The 14,830-nt window shown below is 42.8% G+C and overlaps 1 protein-coding gene across 3 annotated transcripts in view; it reads left to right on the top strand.

The window, feature by feature from the left end:
* LOC309395046 (uncharacterized protein) overlaps positions 1–14,830 on the top strand; it is a 48,829-nt gene that overhangs the window by 32,469 nt on the left and 1,530 nt on the right. For all 3 annotated transcript variants that reach the window (XM_081958806.1, XM_081958807.1, XM_081958808.1), the window contains 4 exons: positions 3,619–3,733; positions 5,825–5,962; positions 11,687–11,853; positions 14,371–14,459. In XM_081958806.1, coding sequence (XP_081814932.1) covers positions 3,619–3,733; positions 5,825–5,962; positions 11,687–11,853; positions 14,371–14,459 — 509 coding nt within the window. The remainder of the gene's footprint in view (positions 1–3,618; positions 3,734–5,824; positions 5,963–11,686; positions 11,854–14,370; positions 14,460–14,830) is intronic.

Below are 14,830 nucleotides of genomic sequence, written 5' to 3'. Positions count from 1 at the left end.
TTTGGGACAATCATGACCTGGATGAGTGAGAATCTCCATAGAAATTTACCTTGCTCCTAGTCATCCTCTTCTCCCCCCCCCTTCCAGTTTTCCAGCCTTCCCCATAGAGCTGTGTCTTCCCATAATATGTCTGAAGTAGGATCATTTGAACTTAATTGTTTTGTGCCTTGAGTGAAAACTCTGTGTTGAGTTGTTTGATGATTTATTGGTTTTTCAGTATTTTCCAGAGTCTTCTCCAATACCAGAGTAGAAAAACATTAAACCAAAGAAGTGAAGGCGGGGAGAGAGGAATAACCATTAAGTGATATATATTTTCTTATACAATAACAACAAAATTGCTTAGAATTTTTTGTCGTCCTCAACCACACAAACACTGGGCTGTGTTTCCTTCTGTTCCTTTAAGCCAAGATTTGAGACACAAGCAGGTTGCATGGCAGGCAGGAAAACCTACCTCAAAGGTGGGTTTGTGTCTTTGCAACGCAATTTTGTCACAGTGAATTCCACTCTGACATGGGCTGCTAGTTTCAACAGTATATTTTCTGAGATTCAGCAGCTCGGTTTTCTCAAGTTTTAATGCAGACACAAAAGACTGTTCGATAATCCCTAAAGGAAACTTAAGTCTTTAAAAAGTGGGGGAAAGGTGGGGGGGAACCTAGCCGTGAGACTGGCAGTGCATAGCAGAGCCTTGTCCATTTTGTGGTGTCACATTGCTCAGTTGGACTCTCCTTTAGCAAGGTTAGACCTTTGTCACCAGCTGCTTACTCAAACATGACTAATGCGATCTATCGAGCAAAATGTTTAGCTTGATTTGCTGCCTTAGCTCACTCATTTCCATGTTTTAGAATTTAGACTGTATGGAAGCCAGCAGAGCAAACATACAAAATGATTCCAGCACACAGGTTATGGCTGTGCAGATATGGCTTGTAGAAATGCTGTGAAGAAGCACTGTTCTTTGGGTAGATCACGTTGAAGAAGATGGATGTTGGCATTAGAAATCATGAGTTAGGCAACTTGGCTTTGGACTACAAACCCCACTGACTGAATTTCAAGTGTAAACGTAGGCAGGCATCCAATGTAAGGCAATTTCATACACTCTCTCTTTTTCTTCCTAATATGTTTCTAACAGACAGATGGTGTGGGAGTTAGTAATTCTCAAGCAGTCAGAGAAGGACAACACAATGATAAATCACACTGTTTTCTGTTGAAGGGAAAGATGGAGTTTTCCTCTTCCCAAAGTGGAAGCCAAGTACACAAGACAGCCAAAGAAGAGGGCACAAGCGAGCTTGATAGTAATTCCATCAGTAGGATTTGTGCTTGAAACAGTAGTTGCCCAAACTCTTTCATGATCATTCGAGCTTTTCTATAATAAGAACTACTGATTGGGAATTTTAGGATTCTTGTGTGCATGCTTGGTTCCAGTTCTTACATGCTGAACATTGACTGATGGGTAAGTGCTGCTGTTATATAGCAGAGGCAGAAAAACATACATATAGTTAGCTTGAAACCATGGTTCTTGTTTTTATTCCATACTAGCTGATGACTTGGCGTTGCCTGGGTATTTATAGACGTCGAAGTGTTTGTCTGACAGGGGCTTTTCTTTCCCCCCACTGCCATGCCCATCATTCCTGCCCTCTCCCTTCCACCTCCCATGCGCTCCTCTTTCCCGCCCTGGCACCTTGCCCCAAATCCATCAGGCGCTTCACCATTGGTCCACTGGAAGGTGAACGTCATGGCTGGCTTTCCAGAGGAAGCTGTGAAGGAACTGACATCACAAACAATTGCTGCTCTAGGATGCTGCACTTGCTCTCCTTAATGGCCCAGGCTCTCCCTTCTCCCTTCCATGACATCACAAACAATTGCTGCTCTAGGACGCGCCACTCGCTCTCCTTAATGGGCCAGGCATTCCAGAGTTATGCTGTAACACAGACAAGCAGACAGACAGACACACACACACACACACACCAGGGGTGTTCCCCCCCCCCAATATTTGTTTCCAGAGGGTAAGTCATCTGTGTAAGTTTGGCTGAAATTGCTCAAGGCGTTCCAGTGTTATGCCAGAACATACATACCTACATACATGAAGAAGGAAGAAGAAGATGATGATGATGAAGTAGATTTTTCATTGCAGTGAAAGCTGTTACTTTTCAACTTGAATATAGCCTACTTGAAAGCCGGTGACTTTTTTTTAATGGCTGGAAATTGTTTAGCCAATCCTAGAACATTCTGTCTGAGAGGTAAAAGAGACATATGTACATCCTCATCTACTGAAACAGTAGAAGTGTAATAGCTATGTTCACAAGATGAGTTATAACATCAACCAACCAATAACCAGCAAAACTCAAAGAATATGTATCTATCCCAGTGTTTCTCAATCTTGGCGACTCTAAGATGTGTGGACTTCAACTGCCAGAGTTCTCCAGTCAGCCATGGCTGGGAGTTGAAGTCCACGCATTTTCGAGCTGTCAAGATTGGGCAACACTGGTCTATACAAAGTCTGATGTCTTACTACTATGCAATGAATTGTTGTTATTGTATTTTCCTGCAACATTGAACCAGTTATTTGGCAGCTGGTGAAATTGACTTAAATTCTGTCAGATTATCTTTGGGGCCAAAATGGTAGCAAGAATGAGTTGTAAACCTGTAAGTAAAGAGAGCCCAGCTGATAAGTGGATGTGGGAGAGGATAGGTCTGAGATGAAGCAGGAGGAAGGTTTCTGGATGTACCCTGAGGACTGCCATTCCCCATTTCTTCTTGTATTCTTTCTTTGCCCTGTTGCCTGTTAGTCAAACTATTGGGGGGGGGGGGGACACTATTGGTTTTTCAAAAGACCTGTGGAACCCTATTCAGAAAGAGCTCAAGTGGCAGGTTACCAATATGGAGCAACTCTAAATTAGTAATATGTCACTAGTGATCTAATAATTTTAAAAATATCTAAAACCACTGTTCCAGAATCCAGATACTAGTCCAGATTCATTCAAGCCTTCTTTGATATACTTTGAAGAAGTATGTGGTTTTTGTCTTCATCAATTGGTGATGCTGAGTGAAAGTGGAAACAAAGACAATATAATCCACAAACTTCTTGTAAGCTTCATTATCAAGGAAGATAAATTCAGATTGGCGGTACAAATTACTCTGGCATACTTTTCTGTCCTTCAAGGACTTGAGAAATGCATATTAGTTTGGCCACAAGGAAGAGGCCCTGATCCTTCAGATAAAGAAGGAGAGACGTGCACTTTGATTGCCAACTTTAATTCATTCAGGCAATAGTAAATTTGTGGGATAATAAAAAACATTAGCACACGGAGAGGAGAAATGTATACAGAAGGCCCCAGGGCTGTAGGTTAAATGAAGATGTTAAGCAACATCCTAAAAGACAGCAGCAAACTAATTCTATATTACTGTGAAAACTCTAAATTGAGCTCAATGCAAAGGAGACGTCACCTTCATGCAAGTGGCAATATTGACTTAGGATAACACTCCCTCCAAAGGACCTGCTAGATTGATCATCTTGCCCAAATGGGACATGACCAACCTACAAAATTCGTATCCTGCATTTGTCCCATTCATAGATTCTACTTGGTTTTTCCATTGGCAACTGTCTCCTGCTATTCCCTTCAGGTATCACAGTTCAAGGAGAATCTGTGCTTGGCTCCAATGATATGCATTGATGGGAATGTGCCAGTTTCTACCATTGAGTACATCTGTCAGATTGCCAGAGAACATCACTTAGCAGGTAAGAAGAAACATGATGGTACAGGCATGAAATACAGTCTCATTCTTCTACTTTTTAAAAAATAGTTATCATTACAAATGAGCAGGGACGTGTGGTCAGGGGAGGCAGGGGAGGCAGAGCCTCACCGCTCTCATCATGAAAAGAAAAAAAAGGGAAAAGGGAAAAGGCACACGTGGTCCGATTCCCTGCCTTCCTGAATCAACATGAAGGGGACCGTGGAGCGCGCTCCGCCGGCTCGCGCTTTGTGGTCCCCTTCATGTTGACTCAGAAAGGTGGGGAATGGGACCACATGTGCAGGAGGCTGAGTCTGCCTCAGCCTCCTGCACACGTCGTCCCATTCCCCGCCTTCCTGATGACATCACCAGCCTCACCAGCCATAAACCTCACCGCACATCACTGCAAATGAGCAGAATCTGGGGGCTCCAGTGCAGCTTCCGGAGCCCCCCAAATGATGCTACTTACAAATGTAATCTTATGAGAGTTTACCTAATTAATCTCCCATCTGAACTACTCTGAAAATAAGACCACCCCGGAAAATAAGGCCAATCAAGCTTTTGAGTGCATGTGGTAAAATAAGCCCTCCCCCGAAAATAAGCCCTTCCCCCAAAATATTGCGACACAGGAGCAGCCAGGAGGTGACCATACTTTCCGCCTCCTGCACCTCAATAATAATAATAATAAGACCTTGAAAATAAGTCAAGTGCTTATTTCAGGGGTTAAAAGAAAATAAGACCCTGTCATATTTTCAGGGAAACACGGTATGTTGTTGCTTCCTTCTAGACCAGGGGTGTCAAACTCACATCATCACGGTATCATCACACGACATATTGAGAATGTTTTGCCCTTTGCTAAACCAGACGTGGGGGTGGCCAGTACGTAATGCATCCAGCCCGTGGGCCACAGGTTTGACAGTCCTGTTCTAGATAATAGTATTCTTTTTTGCCCTTACTATTGATTGGTGGATTTTGATTGTTATTTGCTCTGCATTTGAGACCTTCATGCTTGTTAAACCTGCTTTTACAGTAAGAAGCTTCAGAATCTGTCCAAGGCAGCCTATTTGGCATATCGGCACTGGATAAACCAGTGCTTGCAGTGAATTGGATAGTTCCAACAATTTTGGTCACAGTGTTTGAGTTTTAATTTTTATTGTGAAATGCATCTATAGACATGATGGTGAACCTATGGCATGCATGCTACAGGTGGCATGCGGAGCCATTTCTGAAGGCATGCGAGGCATTGCCTTGTCAGTTACAGCGTGCATGCATGCGCTGAGCAGCTGATTTTCAGCCATTTTTGCCCTCCAGAGGCTTCCCTGAAGCCTCCTAAAGCCTCTGGAGGGTGACAAACTGCCCAATGTGCAAACCAGAAGTTCAGGAATGGACTTCCGGTTTGCACGTTGGGTTGTTTTACGCCGTCTGGAAGCTTCAGGGAAGCCTGAAGCCTCTGGTGGGAGAAAAACAACCCAATGGGCAACCTAGAACTCTGTTCCTGAACTTCTGGTTTGTGTGTTGGGCCGTTTTTTGTCCCTCCAGGCTCCAAAAAAGCCATGCACACGGCTTTAAATTATGGGGCTAGGCACTCGAGCAAACGCAATAGAACGCACGCATGTGCTTTTGGCCCCTGAGGCGAAAAAGGTTTGCCATCACTGATCTACACCATTTATATTATCGTTACCTGTAATCTGTCCTAATTTTCATTCTAACATTCAGCCAGTATTAGGGTGCTACGAAATATATTAGTTTGTCCACAGATTGAGGGAGAAACGCTTGGATCAAACTTGACATCCAGAACTCAACAGAGAAGAAAGTAGTTTTGTGGAAGAAAGTCATTTTGTGCTAATCAGACAATTAGCAAGATAGGTGCATCTTATCCAGGCACATTGATTTCAGCTGAATCCTTTTGAATGACCAGAACAGGGGAAGCGTCTCTGACTAAAACTTCAAAGTTGTGTTTAATCCAGTGGCCAACCAGATTATCTTTTTTTTTTCACTGTTGACATTTTAACAAAAAAGCAAAGATAGAAGCGTTTTGACTGATTAGGATGCCTCCTGTTTGTCAAAATCACTGACCAAATGCTATGCTTTTTTCAAGTGTACTATGAACCTACAGATGTGAACAAAGCTTCAAAGCCTTTTCTTTCAGAGAATTGGAGAGGTCTGACCTGCATATCTCCCAACCTTCGGGAACTCCGAGCCATCAGTCAGACCCTGGGAAATCGTGTGCCAACAGGTGAAGCACATTTGGCAATGACAGTAACAAAGAAGTATTTATCAGTTATAGCTTGGAAATATTAAACTTACATTACATACAGGTGAAACTCCAAAAATTAGAATATCGTGCAAAAGTTCATTTATTTCAGTAATGCAACTTAAAAGGTGAAACTAATATATGAGATAGACTCATTACATGCAAAGCAAGATAGTTCAAGCCGTGATTTGTCATAATTGTGATGATTATGACATACAGCTCATGAAAACCCCAAATCCACAAGCTCAGAAGATTAGAATATTACATGCAATCAATAAAACAAGGATTGTACATAGAACAATACCGGACCTCTGAAAAGTATAAGCACGCATATGTACTCAGTACTTGGTTTGGGCCCCTTTTGCAGCAATTACTGCCTCAATGCAGCGTGGCATGGAAGCTTTCAGCCTGTGGCACTGCTGAGGTGTTATGGAAGACCAGGATGCTTCAATAGCGGCCTTCAGCTGTTCTGCATTGTTTGGTCTCATGTCTCTCATCTTTCTCTTGGCAATGCCCCATAGAGAATCTATGGGGTTCAGGTCAGGCGAGGTTGCTGGCCAATCAAGCACAGTAATCCCACAGTCATTGAACCAGGTTTTGGTGCTTTTGGCAGTGTGGGCAGGTGCCAAGTCCTGCTGGAAAATGAAGTCAGCATCCCCATAAAGCTCGTCTGTGGAAGGAAGCATGAAGTGCTCCAAAATCTCCTGGTAGACGGCTGTGTTGATCCTGGACTTAATGAAGTACAGTGGACCAACACCAGCAGATGACATGGCTCCCCAAATCAGACTGTGGAAACTCCACACTGGACTTCAAGCATCTTGCAGTGTGTGCCTCTCCATTCTTCCTCCATACTCTGGGTCTTTGGTTTCCAAATGAGATGCAAAAGTTGCTCTCATCAGAAAAGAGGACTTTGGACCACTGAGCAACAGACCAGGTCTGTTTTTCTTTAGCCCAGATAAGACGCTTCTGACATTGTTTGTTGTACAGGAGCGGCTTGACAAGAGGAATATGACATTTGAAGCCCATGTCCAGGATCTGTCTGTGTGTGGTGACACTTGATGCACTGACTCCAGCCTCAGTCCACTCCTTGTGAAAGCCCCCAACACTTTTGAATGGCCTTTTCCTGACAATCCACTCCAAGTTGCGGTCATCTCTGCTGCTTGTGCACCTTTTTCTTCCACACTTTTCTTTTCCACATAACTTTCTATTAATGTGCTTTGATACAGCACATTGGGAACCTCCAACTTCTTTTGCAATTACCTTTTGAGGCTTTCCCTCCTTATGGAGGGTATCAATGATGGTTTTCTGCACAACTGTCAGGTCAGCAGTCTTTCCCATGATTGTGATTCTTACTGAACCAGACTGAGAGACCATTTAAAGGCTCAGGAACCCTTAATTAGCTGATTAGAGTGGGACACTTTGAGCCTAGAATATTGTACCTTTTCACAATATTCTAAGATTGTGGATTTGGGGTTTTCATGGGCTGCAAGCCATAATCATCACAATTATGACAAATCACGGCTTGAACTATCTTGCTTTGCATATAATGAGTCTATCTCATATATTAGTTTCACCTTTTAAGTTGCATTACTGAAATAAATGAACTTTTGCACGATATTCTAATTTTTCGACTTTCACCTGTATTATTAGCCCCTGGTTAACAATTCCATGCCATCTTTCTGCTTGGCAGTGGCTCCCCAAAGTCTTTGTTGCTAGTGAGAAAATTTTAGAGATAACGAAGATGGTTTCTGGAACTTTATGTTTTTAAAGCATGGAGTCTATCACTGAGCTATGTTCCCCTTTGAACCGTGGTGGCACCGTGGTTAGAGTGCAGTACTGCAGGCTACTTCTGCTGACTGCTGGCTGCCTGCAATTTGGCAATTCAAATCTCACCAGGCAAGTTGACTCAGACCTCCATCCTTCCGAGTTCGGTAAAATGAGGACTCAGATTGTTGTGGGCGATATGCTGACTCTGTAAACCGCTTAGACAGGGCTGTAAAGCACTGAAACAGTATATAAGTCTAAGTGCTATTGCTATCTGTGGCCCCTAAGCCAGCCATGTTGAGTGAGGTACCACCACACACAGGGCCTTCTCTAATTTGCACTGAAACACAATATCATTGGTGAAGAGAAAGAAGGAAATCAACTTATACCAAACAAAAATATTTTGCCAAAACAAAATTAGGACAACACATTTCAGCAATTAGGCTGAAGGGGCTGGTGCAAAAGAGTACAGTAGAGATGGGCAGTGGATAAATAACTTTTCATGACAGAACTGTCCTCCTAACTCAAAGTTGGATAGATAACATTTTGACCAAGCAGTGGGAAAAGGCTCTAGTATAGGCCTACAGTCAGCTATAAAGATGGGATGTCTCTTAATATTGCTGCTCTTCTAGCAGTTTTTAATTTTTAATTTTTGTGAAATGAATTGATCTATCTGGGTCAAAGTTGTTTTTTATCAAGAGAATGTGAAAAAAAGCACACAACCCTAGCTTCAACAATTTCAGCTTACTAAAACTTTTCTTCCTCGCAGTTACACTTCTGAATCCTTTAATATTTTCTGAAATAAATAATATCACATATTTTTTTTAAAAAAATACAAAAATATTATTTTAAAACTATTATTTCCCAGAGGAGGGATTCAGCTGGATTATGAGTTGGTTAAAATAAAAATATTCGAAGAAGAAACCTGAAACGATTTAAACCAACCTTGTAATCTGTTTGAAGGGAGAAAAACCTCTATTGGTAGCCACAACATGGAAACCAAATAATAAAGGCAAATCATAAATGAGAGCAACAATTAGTGCAATTTTAAGGCATTGTTTATTGAAATTTTTAATCAAGTAAAAACATAAAATAAAATAAATATAAGAAAAAAAATAGTGAAAAAATAGAAAAGAAAAAAGAAAAGAAAAATTATGAAGAAGCAGCTTCTGAATGTCTTGAAAGTTGATTATAGATACATTTATATTTTCCCCCTCTCTAAAATTACATCATAATGCCCCTCTTTCCATAAGTTACCCTTTCTAACCTTCGAACCCATAAATCACAAGTTCATTTTTTTTCCAGCAAAAAGTTTATAAGGGATTTCCTTTCACTGATAGTTGCTGATCTACCATATTTTTTGGAGTACAAGACACACCGGGGTATAAGACGCACCAAGATTTTGAAGAAGCAAATTAAAAAAAAAGTTTTTGCATTCTGCAGACCTTCCGAAAATGCCCCCCCCTTTTTTTGACAAAAAAAGAGGCATGCATAGTTTTTAGAAGGCTTGTAGAGTCCTCCTGGGGGCCGGGGGGGGCGGGGGGGCCAAAAACTAGCAAAAAATGGCCCATTCTTCGCTCATTTTTGCTCTCCCCAGCCCCCAGGAGCACTCTGGAAGCTTTCTAAAGCCTATGCACAGCCATTTCTGCAAAGGGGGCAGGGTTTCAGTAGGCCAAAAATGCTGTATTCAGTGTATAACAGCGATGGCAAACCTTTTTTGGCTCGCATGCCACAAGTAGGGGGAGCGCAGGGGGGTCGTGTGCGGGCGTGCCGCACCCATAATGCAATGCGCAACCCCCCAGTGCGCATGCGCGCACAATGTGCAACCCCCCCATTTTTACATGCTTTTTTCGCCCTCCCCAGGCTCCAGAGGCTTTATAGGAGCCTGGGGAGGGCGAAAAGAGCCTCCCCACCCCCCACCCCCCCGGAGGCACTCCGGAGGCTTCAGGGACCATGCTTAAAACCAAGGAAAGCCTCCGGACAGTCCCTGAAGCCTTCGGAACGCTTAAAACGACCCTCCGAGCAACCCGGAAGTCACTTCTAGTTTGCTTGGAGGGTGGTTTTAAGCGCTCCGAAGGTGTCAGGGAAGCCTCCAGACGGTTCCTGGAGCCTTCGGAACGCTTAAAACGACCCTCCGAGCAAACCGGAAGTCACTTCCGGTTTGCTCGGAGGGTGGTTTTAAGCGTTCCAAAGGCTTCAGGGAAGCCTCCGGACGGTCCCTGAAGCCTCTGGGGAGGCGGGGGAGGCTCTTTTCGCCCTCCTCAGGCTCCTATAAAGCCTCTGGAGCCTGGGGAAGGCGAAAAATAGCTTTTAAAAAGGTGAACTCAGCTGGCCAGCGTGCGCATGCGCGCTGGCCAGCTGACAGGGCAGCGCCTCGCGTGCCCTGACAAATGGCTCCGCGTGCCACTTGTGGCACGCGTGCCATAGGTTCGCCATCACTGGTGTATAAGATGCACCCAGATTTTCACCCTCTTTTTGTGGGAAAAAGGTGCGTCTTATACTCTAAAAAATACTGTAATCAAACAAGTTAATATTGCATTTCTGCTAGTTCTGTCACCTTCATCAGCCATTTCTCCGTTATGGGTGTTTTGGAGTTGTAATTACCGTTTCTGATAATCACAGCAATCATAATCTTAACTATAAAATATTCTACTTAAATAAAGGAATAAACAAAACAAAAGAAAAAGTTAAAGAAAAACTAACGCTCCCAATTAGTCAAAGCCACAAATTCTTTATTTTCCTGCCTTCTTCAACTGTTAACACAAGGAAAGAGAAAAAAGGGAATAAAAAAATATTTCAACTTTCATGGATTATTTATGTTTGAAATATAAGTGACCAACCAGGCTAGTAAATTATTTTTCATTAGTTTATTGCAGGGGTGTCCAAACTTGGGAACTTTAAGACTTGTGGACTTCAACTCCCAGAATTCCCCAGCCAGCCATGCTGGCTGGGGAATTCTGGGAGTTGAAGTCCACAAGTCTTAAAGTTCCCAAGTTTGGACACCCCTGGTTTATTGTAAGTTTTCCATTGCAATCTGATATCAGCCTCCCATTGTTTGAGATAACTGGCAGCTACAAAAAACGTGCCATTTTTTTACTCGTCTTTTCTCCCTCAGCCCCCAGGAGCACTCTATAAACCACCTAAAAACTATCCATGCCCTTTTTGGACAAAAGATGGGCCTGTTTTTGCAAAAAACTGCCCTTTTTTTGCTCGTTTTTGCCCCCCCCCCCCCAGAGCCCGCAGGAGCACTCTATAAGCCTCCTAAAGGCTATCCATGCCCTTTTGTTGTACAAAAAATGGGCCTATTTTCGCGAAAAACGGGCCGTTTTTGGGAGGTTTGCAGAGTGCAAAAACTTTTTAAAAATTTGCTTCTTCAAAACGTTGGTACGTCTTATACTCCTGTGCGTCTTATACTCCAAAAAATACGGTTCTCCTTTTCACCACTCCTGGAAGTCAATCTGGAAGTATCAATTTTTTTTTCTGCCATTGTATTATTCCAAAATAATTTCCTTCCTTTTGTTGTGTTCAGATGTCTGAAATAATTCCACCATGACAGTATTTGAACTTCCAAAGGATTTAAACTCAGCACACAGAAAGCTCTAATAGGACAGTTCTTGGGGGGGGAAATTACCATAGCAATTACAAGTTAACCTTAATATCCTTTGTCCATAAATTATTTGGAGCATCATATATTTGCACTTTAGTTTATCTCAAAGATTTGTCATTGTGAAGATAAATATTGTCAATGGCACCATTCAGATATAGTTACTGATATACTTCCTTATACCATTCATTCCCATATTTCTTTAGTACGGTAAATAATAAACTCTAATTTCTAGTTCCTCTTAGTGATATTGAAAAACCTCGAGTGAATGGTCTGATTATGAATTTAATGCTATCTTACTGGATTTCACTCTTACATTTGTGGAATGGAACCTGCAGATCTGCCATCAAAGATGGAGGACATTATCAAGACTGCTATTGCTCTGGTTTATCCTTTATTGAGAGGGCTGCACTGTGTGATAGTAACTCTTGGTCAACATGGAGTCCTGCTGTGTGGCCGAAGCAAGGGTGGAAGTGTCTCTCTGCACCCTCAAACATCCTATGAGGTAAAAATATGTGAAAAACAGATGGGAAAATAGTGAAACTAGCCTTTTCTTTGAAATGCTACAGCTATGGGCACTTGTAGACGATTACCATATTTTTCGGAGTATAAGACTCCGAAAGTGTGCAGCAGCTGCCAAAAAAGCCAACACAGTTCTAGGCTGCATCAACAGAGGGGTAGAATCAAGATCACGTGAAGTGTTAATACCACTTTATAATGCCTTGGTAAGGCCACACTTGGAATACTGCATTCAGTTCTGGTCGCCACGATGTAAAAAAGATGTGGAGACTCTAGAAAGAGTGCAGAGAAGAGCAACAAAGATGATTAGGGGACTGGAGACTAAAACATATGAAGAATGGTTGCAGGAACTGGGTATGTTTAGCTTAAGAGAAAGAAGGACTAGGGGAGACATGATAGCATTATTCCAATATCTCAGAGGTTGCCACAAAGAACAGGGAGTCAAACTATTCTCTAAAGCACCTGAGGGTAGAACAAGAAGCAATGGGTGGAAACTAATCAAGGAGAGAAGCAACTTAGAACTGAGGAGAAATTTCCTGACAGTGAGAACAATTAATCAGTGGAACAGCTTGCCTCCAGAAGTTGTGAATGCCCCAACACTGGAAGTCTTTAAGAAGATGTTGGATAGCTATTTGTCTGAAACGGTATAGGGTTTCCTGCCTAGGCAGGGGGTTGGACTAGAAGACCTCCAAGGTCCCTTCCAACTCTACTATTGTATTGTATTGTATTGTAAGACGCACCCTTTTCCCTCAAAAAAGAGGCTGGAAATCTGGGTGGGTCTTATACACTGAATACAGCATTTTTGGCCTTCTGAAACCCCGCCCCCTTCACCAAAATGGCCGTGCATAGCTTTTAGAAGGATTTCAGAGAGCTCCTGGGGGCTGGGGAGGAGAGAAATGAGTGAAAATGGCCTTTTTTGCCCACCCACCCCCAGCCCCAGCAGCACTCTATAAGCTTCCTAAAGGCTATCCATGCCCAGTTTTTTTGACAAAAAAATGAGCCCGTTTTTTGCTTGTTTTTGCCCCCCCCCCCCCCCGAGCACTCTACAAGCCTCCTAGGGGCTATTTGTGCCCTTTTTTTGAAAAAAAAAAAAACCCAAAACCAGGCCATTTTGGGGAGGTTTGCAGAGTGCAAAAAATTTTGTTTTGATTTTCTCTTCAAAACGTTGCTGCGTCTTATACTCCGGTGCATCTTATACTCTGAAAAATATGGTAGCTTCCCAATATATAGAATAATTGGGAGAACACCTTGTGGTGGGTTGGAATGTGACAGTGATTCTTTCTTCTTAGCATTGTTCATTTGGCACTAGTGAAGATAATTATGGATCATCTGCTAGCTGCTTTTGAGGGATTGGATAGTAGAAATGGTAACTGATAGAATGGCGATATGGAAATGCCTTTAGGTATTTGTTATGGAAAAACAGAGGTCGGCAACCTTAAATACTCAAAGAGCCAGAAAGGTCCTAACTGGAAGCCCCTCGTTCAATTCTGGAGCCGACTGGAAGTCTGGTTCCCCCATCATAGAGTGGTGCAGTGTCCTTTTTCCTCTACCTGTCCTAATTGAAAGCCCTATCAATTGTGGGGTCAGGGAGCCGCAGCAGAGGGAGGAAAAAGCCATATGCGGCTCCAGAGCTGTGGGTTGCCGACCCTTGGGATAAAGAAATGAAATTACAAAGGCAAAGGAAAAATATTAGAACACTAGTTCTAACACACACCTCTTTGGATTTTAGAGTTGAGAAGACCATGCAGAAATCTCCCCTTTAATAGCGAGGACTTGCCTTTGAAAGACCAAACTTAAGAATTTCTGAAAATGAAAATCTCATCATTTTTAAATTATGGATTTGTGCTTGTAAACATGAAAATGGAGACTTGAATATGGGGAATAGTGCGTCTTCTCATTGATCTTTCCTTTTCAATTGCTGATTATACTGAATTATCCTGCTCAGTTCCCCTATTTCAACTGTAATACTTGAAGACTATGAGTTCAATTCACGATACTTTCATCGTTTTTCTCCAATCAGGCCTGATGAAGAGAGTAAGGAAATTATCCTCTTCTGTCATGTTCACCTTTAGCTACCCACAACGTTAGTATTCATCAGAAGAGCAGGAAGGCACCTTATCAGTGGTGGGTTGCAGGCGGTACCCCCCCTCTACGGGTGTACCAGAGCCTGCCCGGAGCACTGGCTACCATTCCGGTACGGTGCTCCGGAGGGCCCACCTGCTTGCCCACGCTCCTTATCTGTGTTTAAACTCTTTGGTGCTTCCGCGCACACGCATGACGTATACAGCACCTGCATAATGCTCTGCCGAGCAGTTGGAGCATCACGGAGGCTTGCGGAGGCGTTGTTGGATGATAAGAGGCATGCGTGCACCGTGCGTGTTCATGTGGAGGATGCTGGGCCCTGTTGCAACTGTACTGGTTGCAACGGGATCTGGAACCCACCACTGTACCTTATAGTTGTCTCCAGGCCTAGCTCCTTGAATTCTCCCATTTCATTTTACAGAATGGTACAGAGGAATTACGTGCTGTTCACTACCCAGCGCTCCCTGTCCCCACCGAAGAGATAGTGAATGTCTCTGGAGCTGGTGATAGGTACTGTATAAACTGCTAATTGTTCATTGAATGCACGCCATGGCTGTACAGTGTTCCACCTCCCTCTGTTAGATCTTTGAAACTTAGGTTGCTATGAGAACATAACAGTGCATGCAGGTATGCCACATTGCTAAGGAAAGCACTAGCCCAAATATTTATTTGGACATGATGAGAGACAGAAAGCTTGTTGTAAGCTGTCACTTTTCTGCATTGTTGTGAAAGAAAAATACATGGAGTTATATTTCATGGTTACGTTGTTGGAAGATAATTGAAGTTTTGCTCCACGTGCTTGGAGACACAACTGTTGTTGTGAAAAGACCAAACAACCTTTTAGGATGTCTTCCCCAGGAGCATCTGGTACTTTTATTAAT

Source organism: Natrix helvetica (assembly GCF_964273705.1).
Source record: "Natrix helvetica genome assembly, chromosome: 6".
Classification (NCBI taxonomy): Eukaryota; Metazoa; Chordata; class Lepidosauria; order Squamata; family Natricidae; genus Natrix; species Natrix helvetica.
Note: the sequence above shows the minus strand (reverse complement) of the source record. Positions and strands in the feature narration are given on the sequence as shown.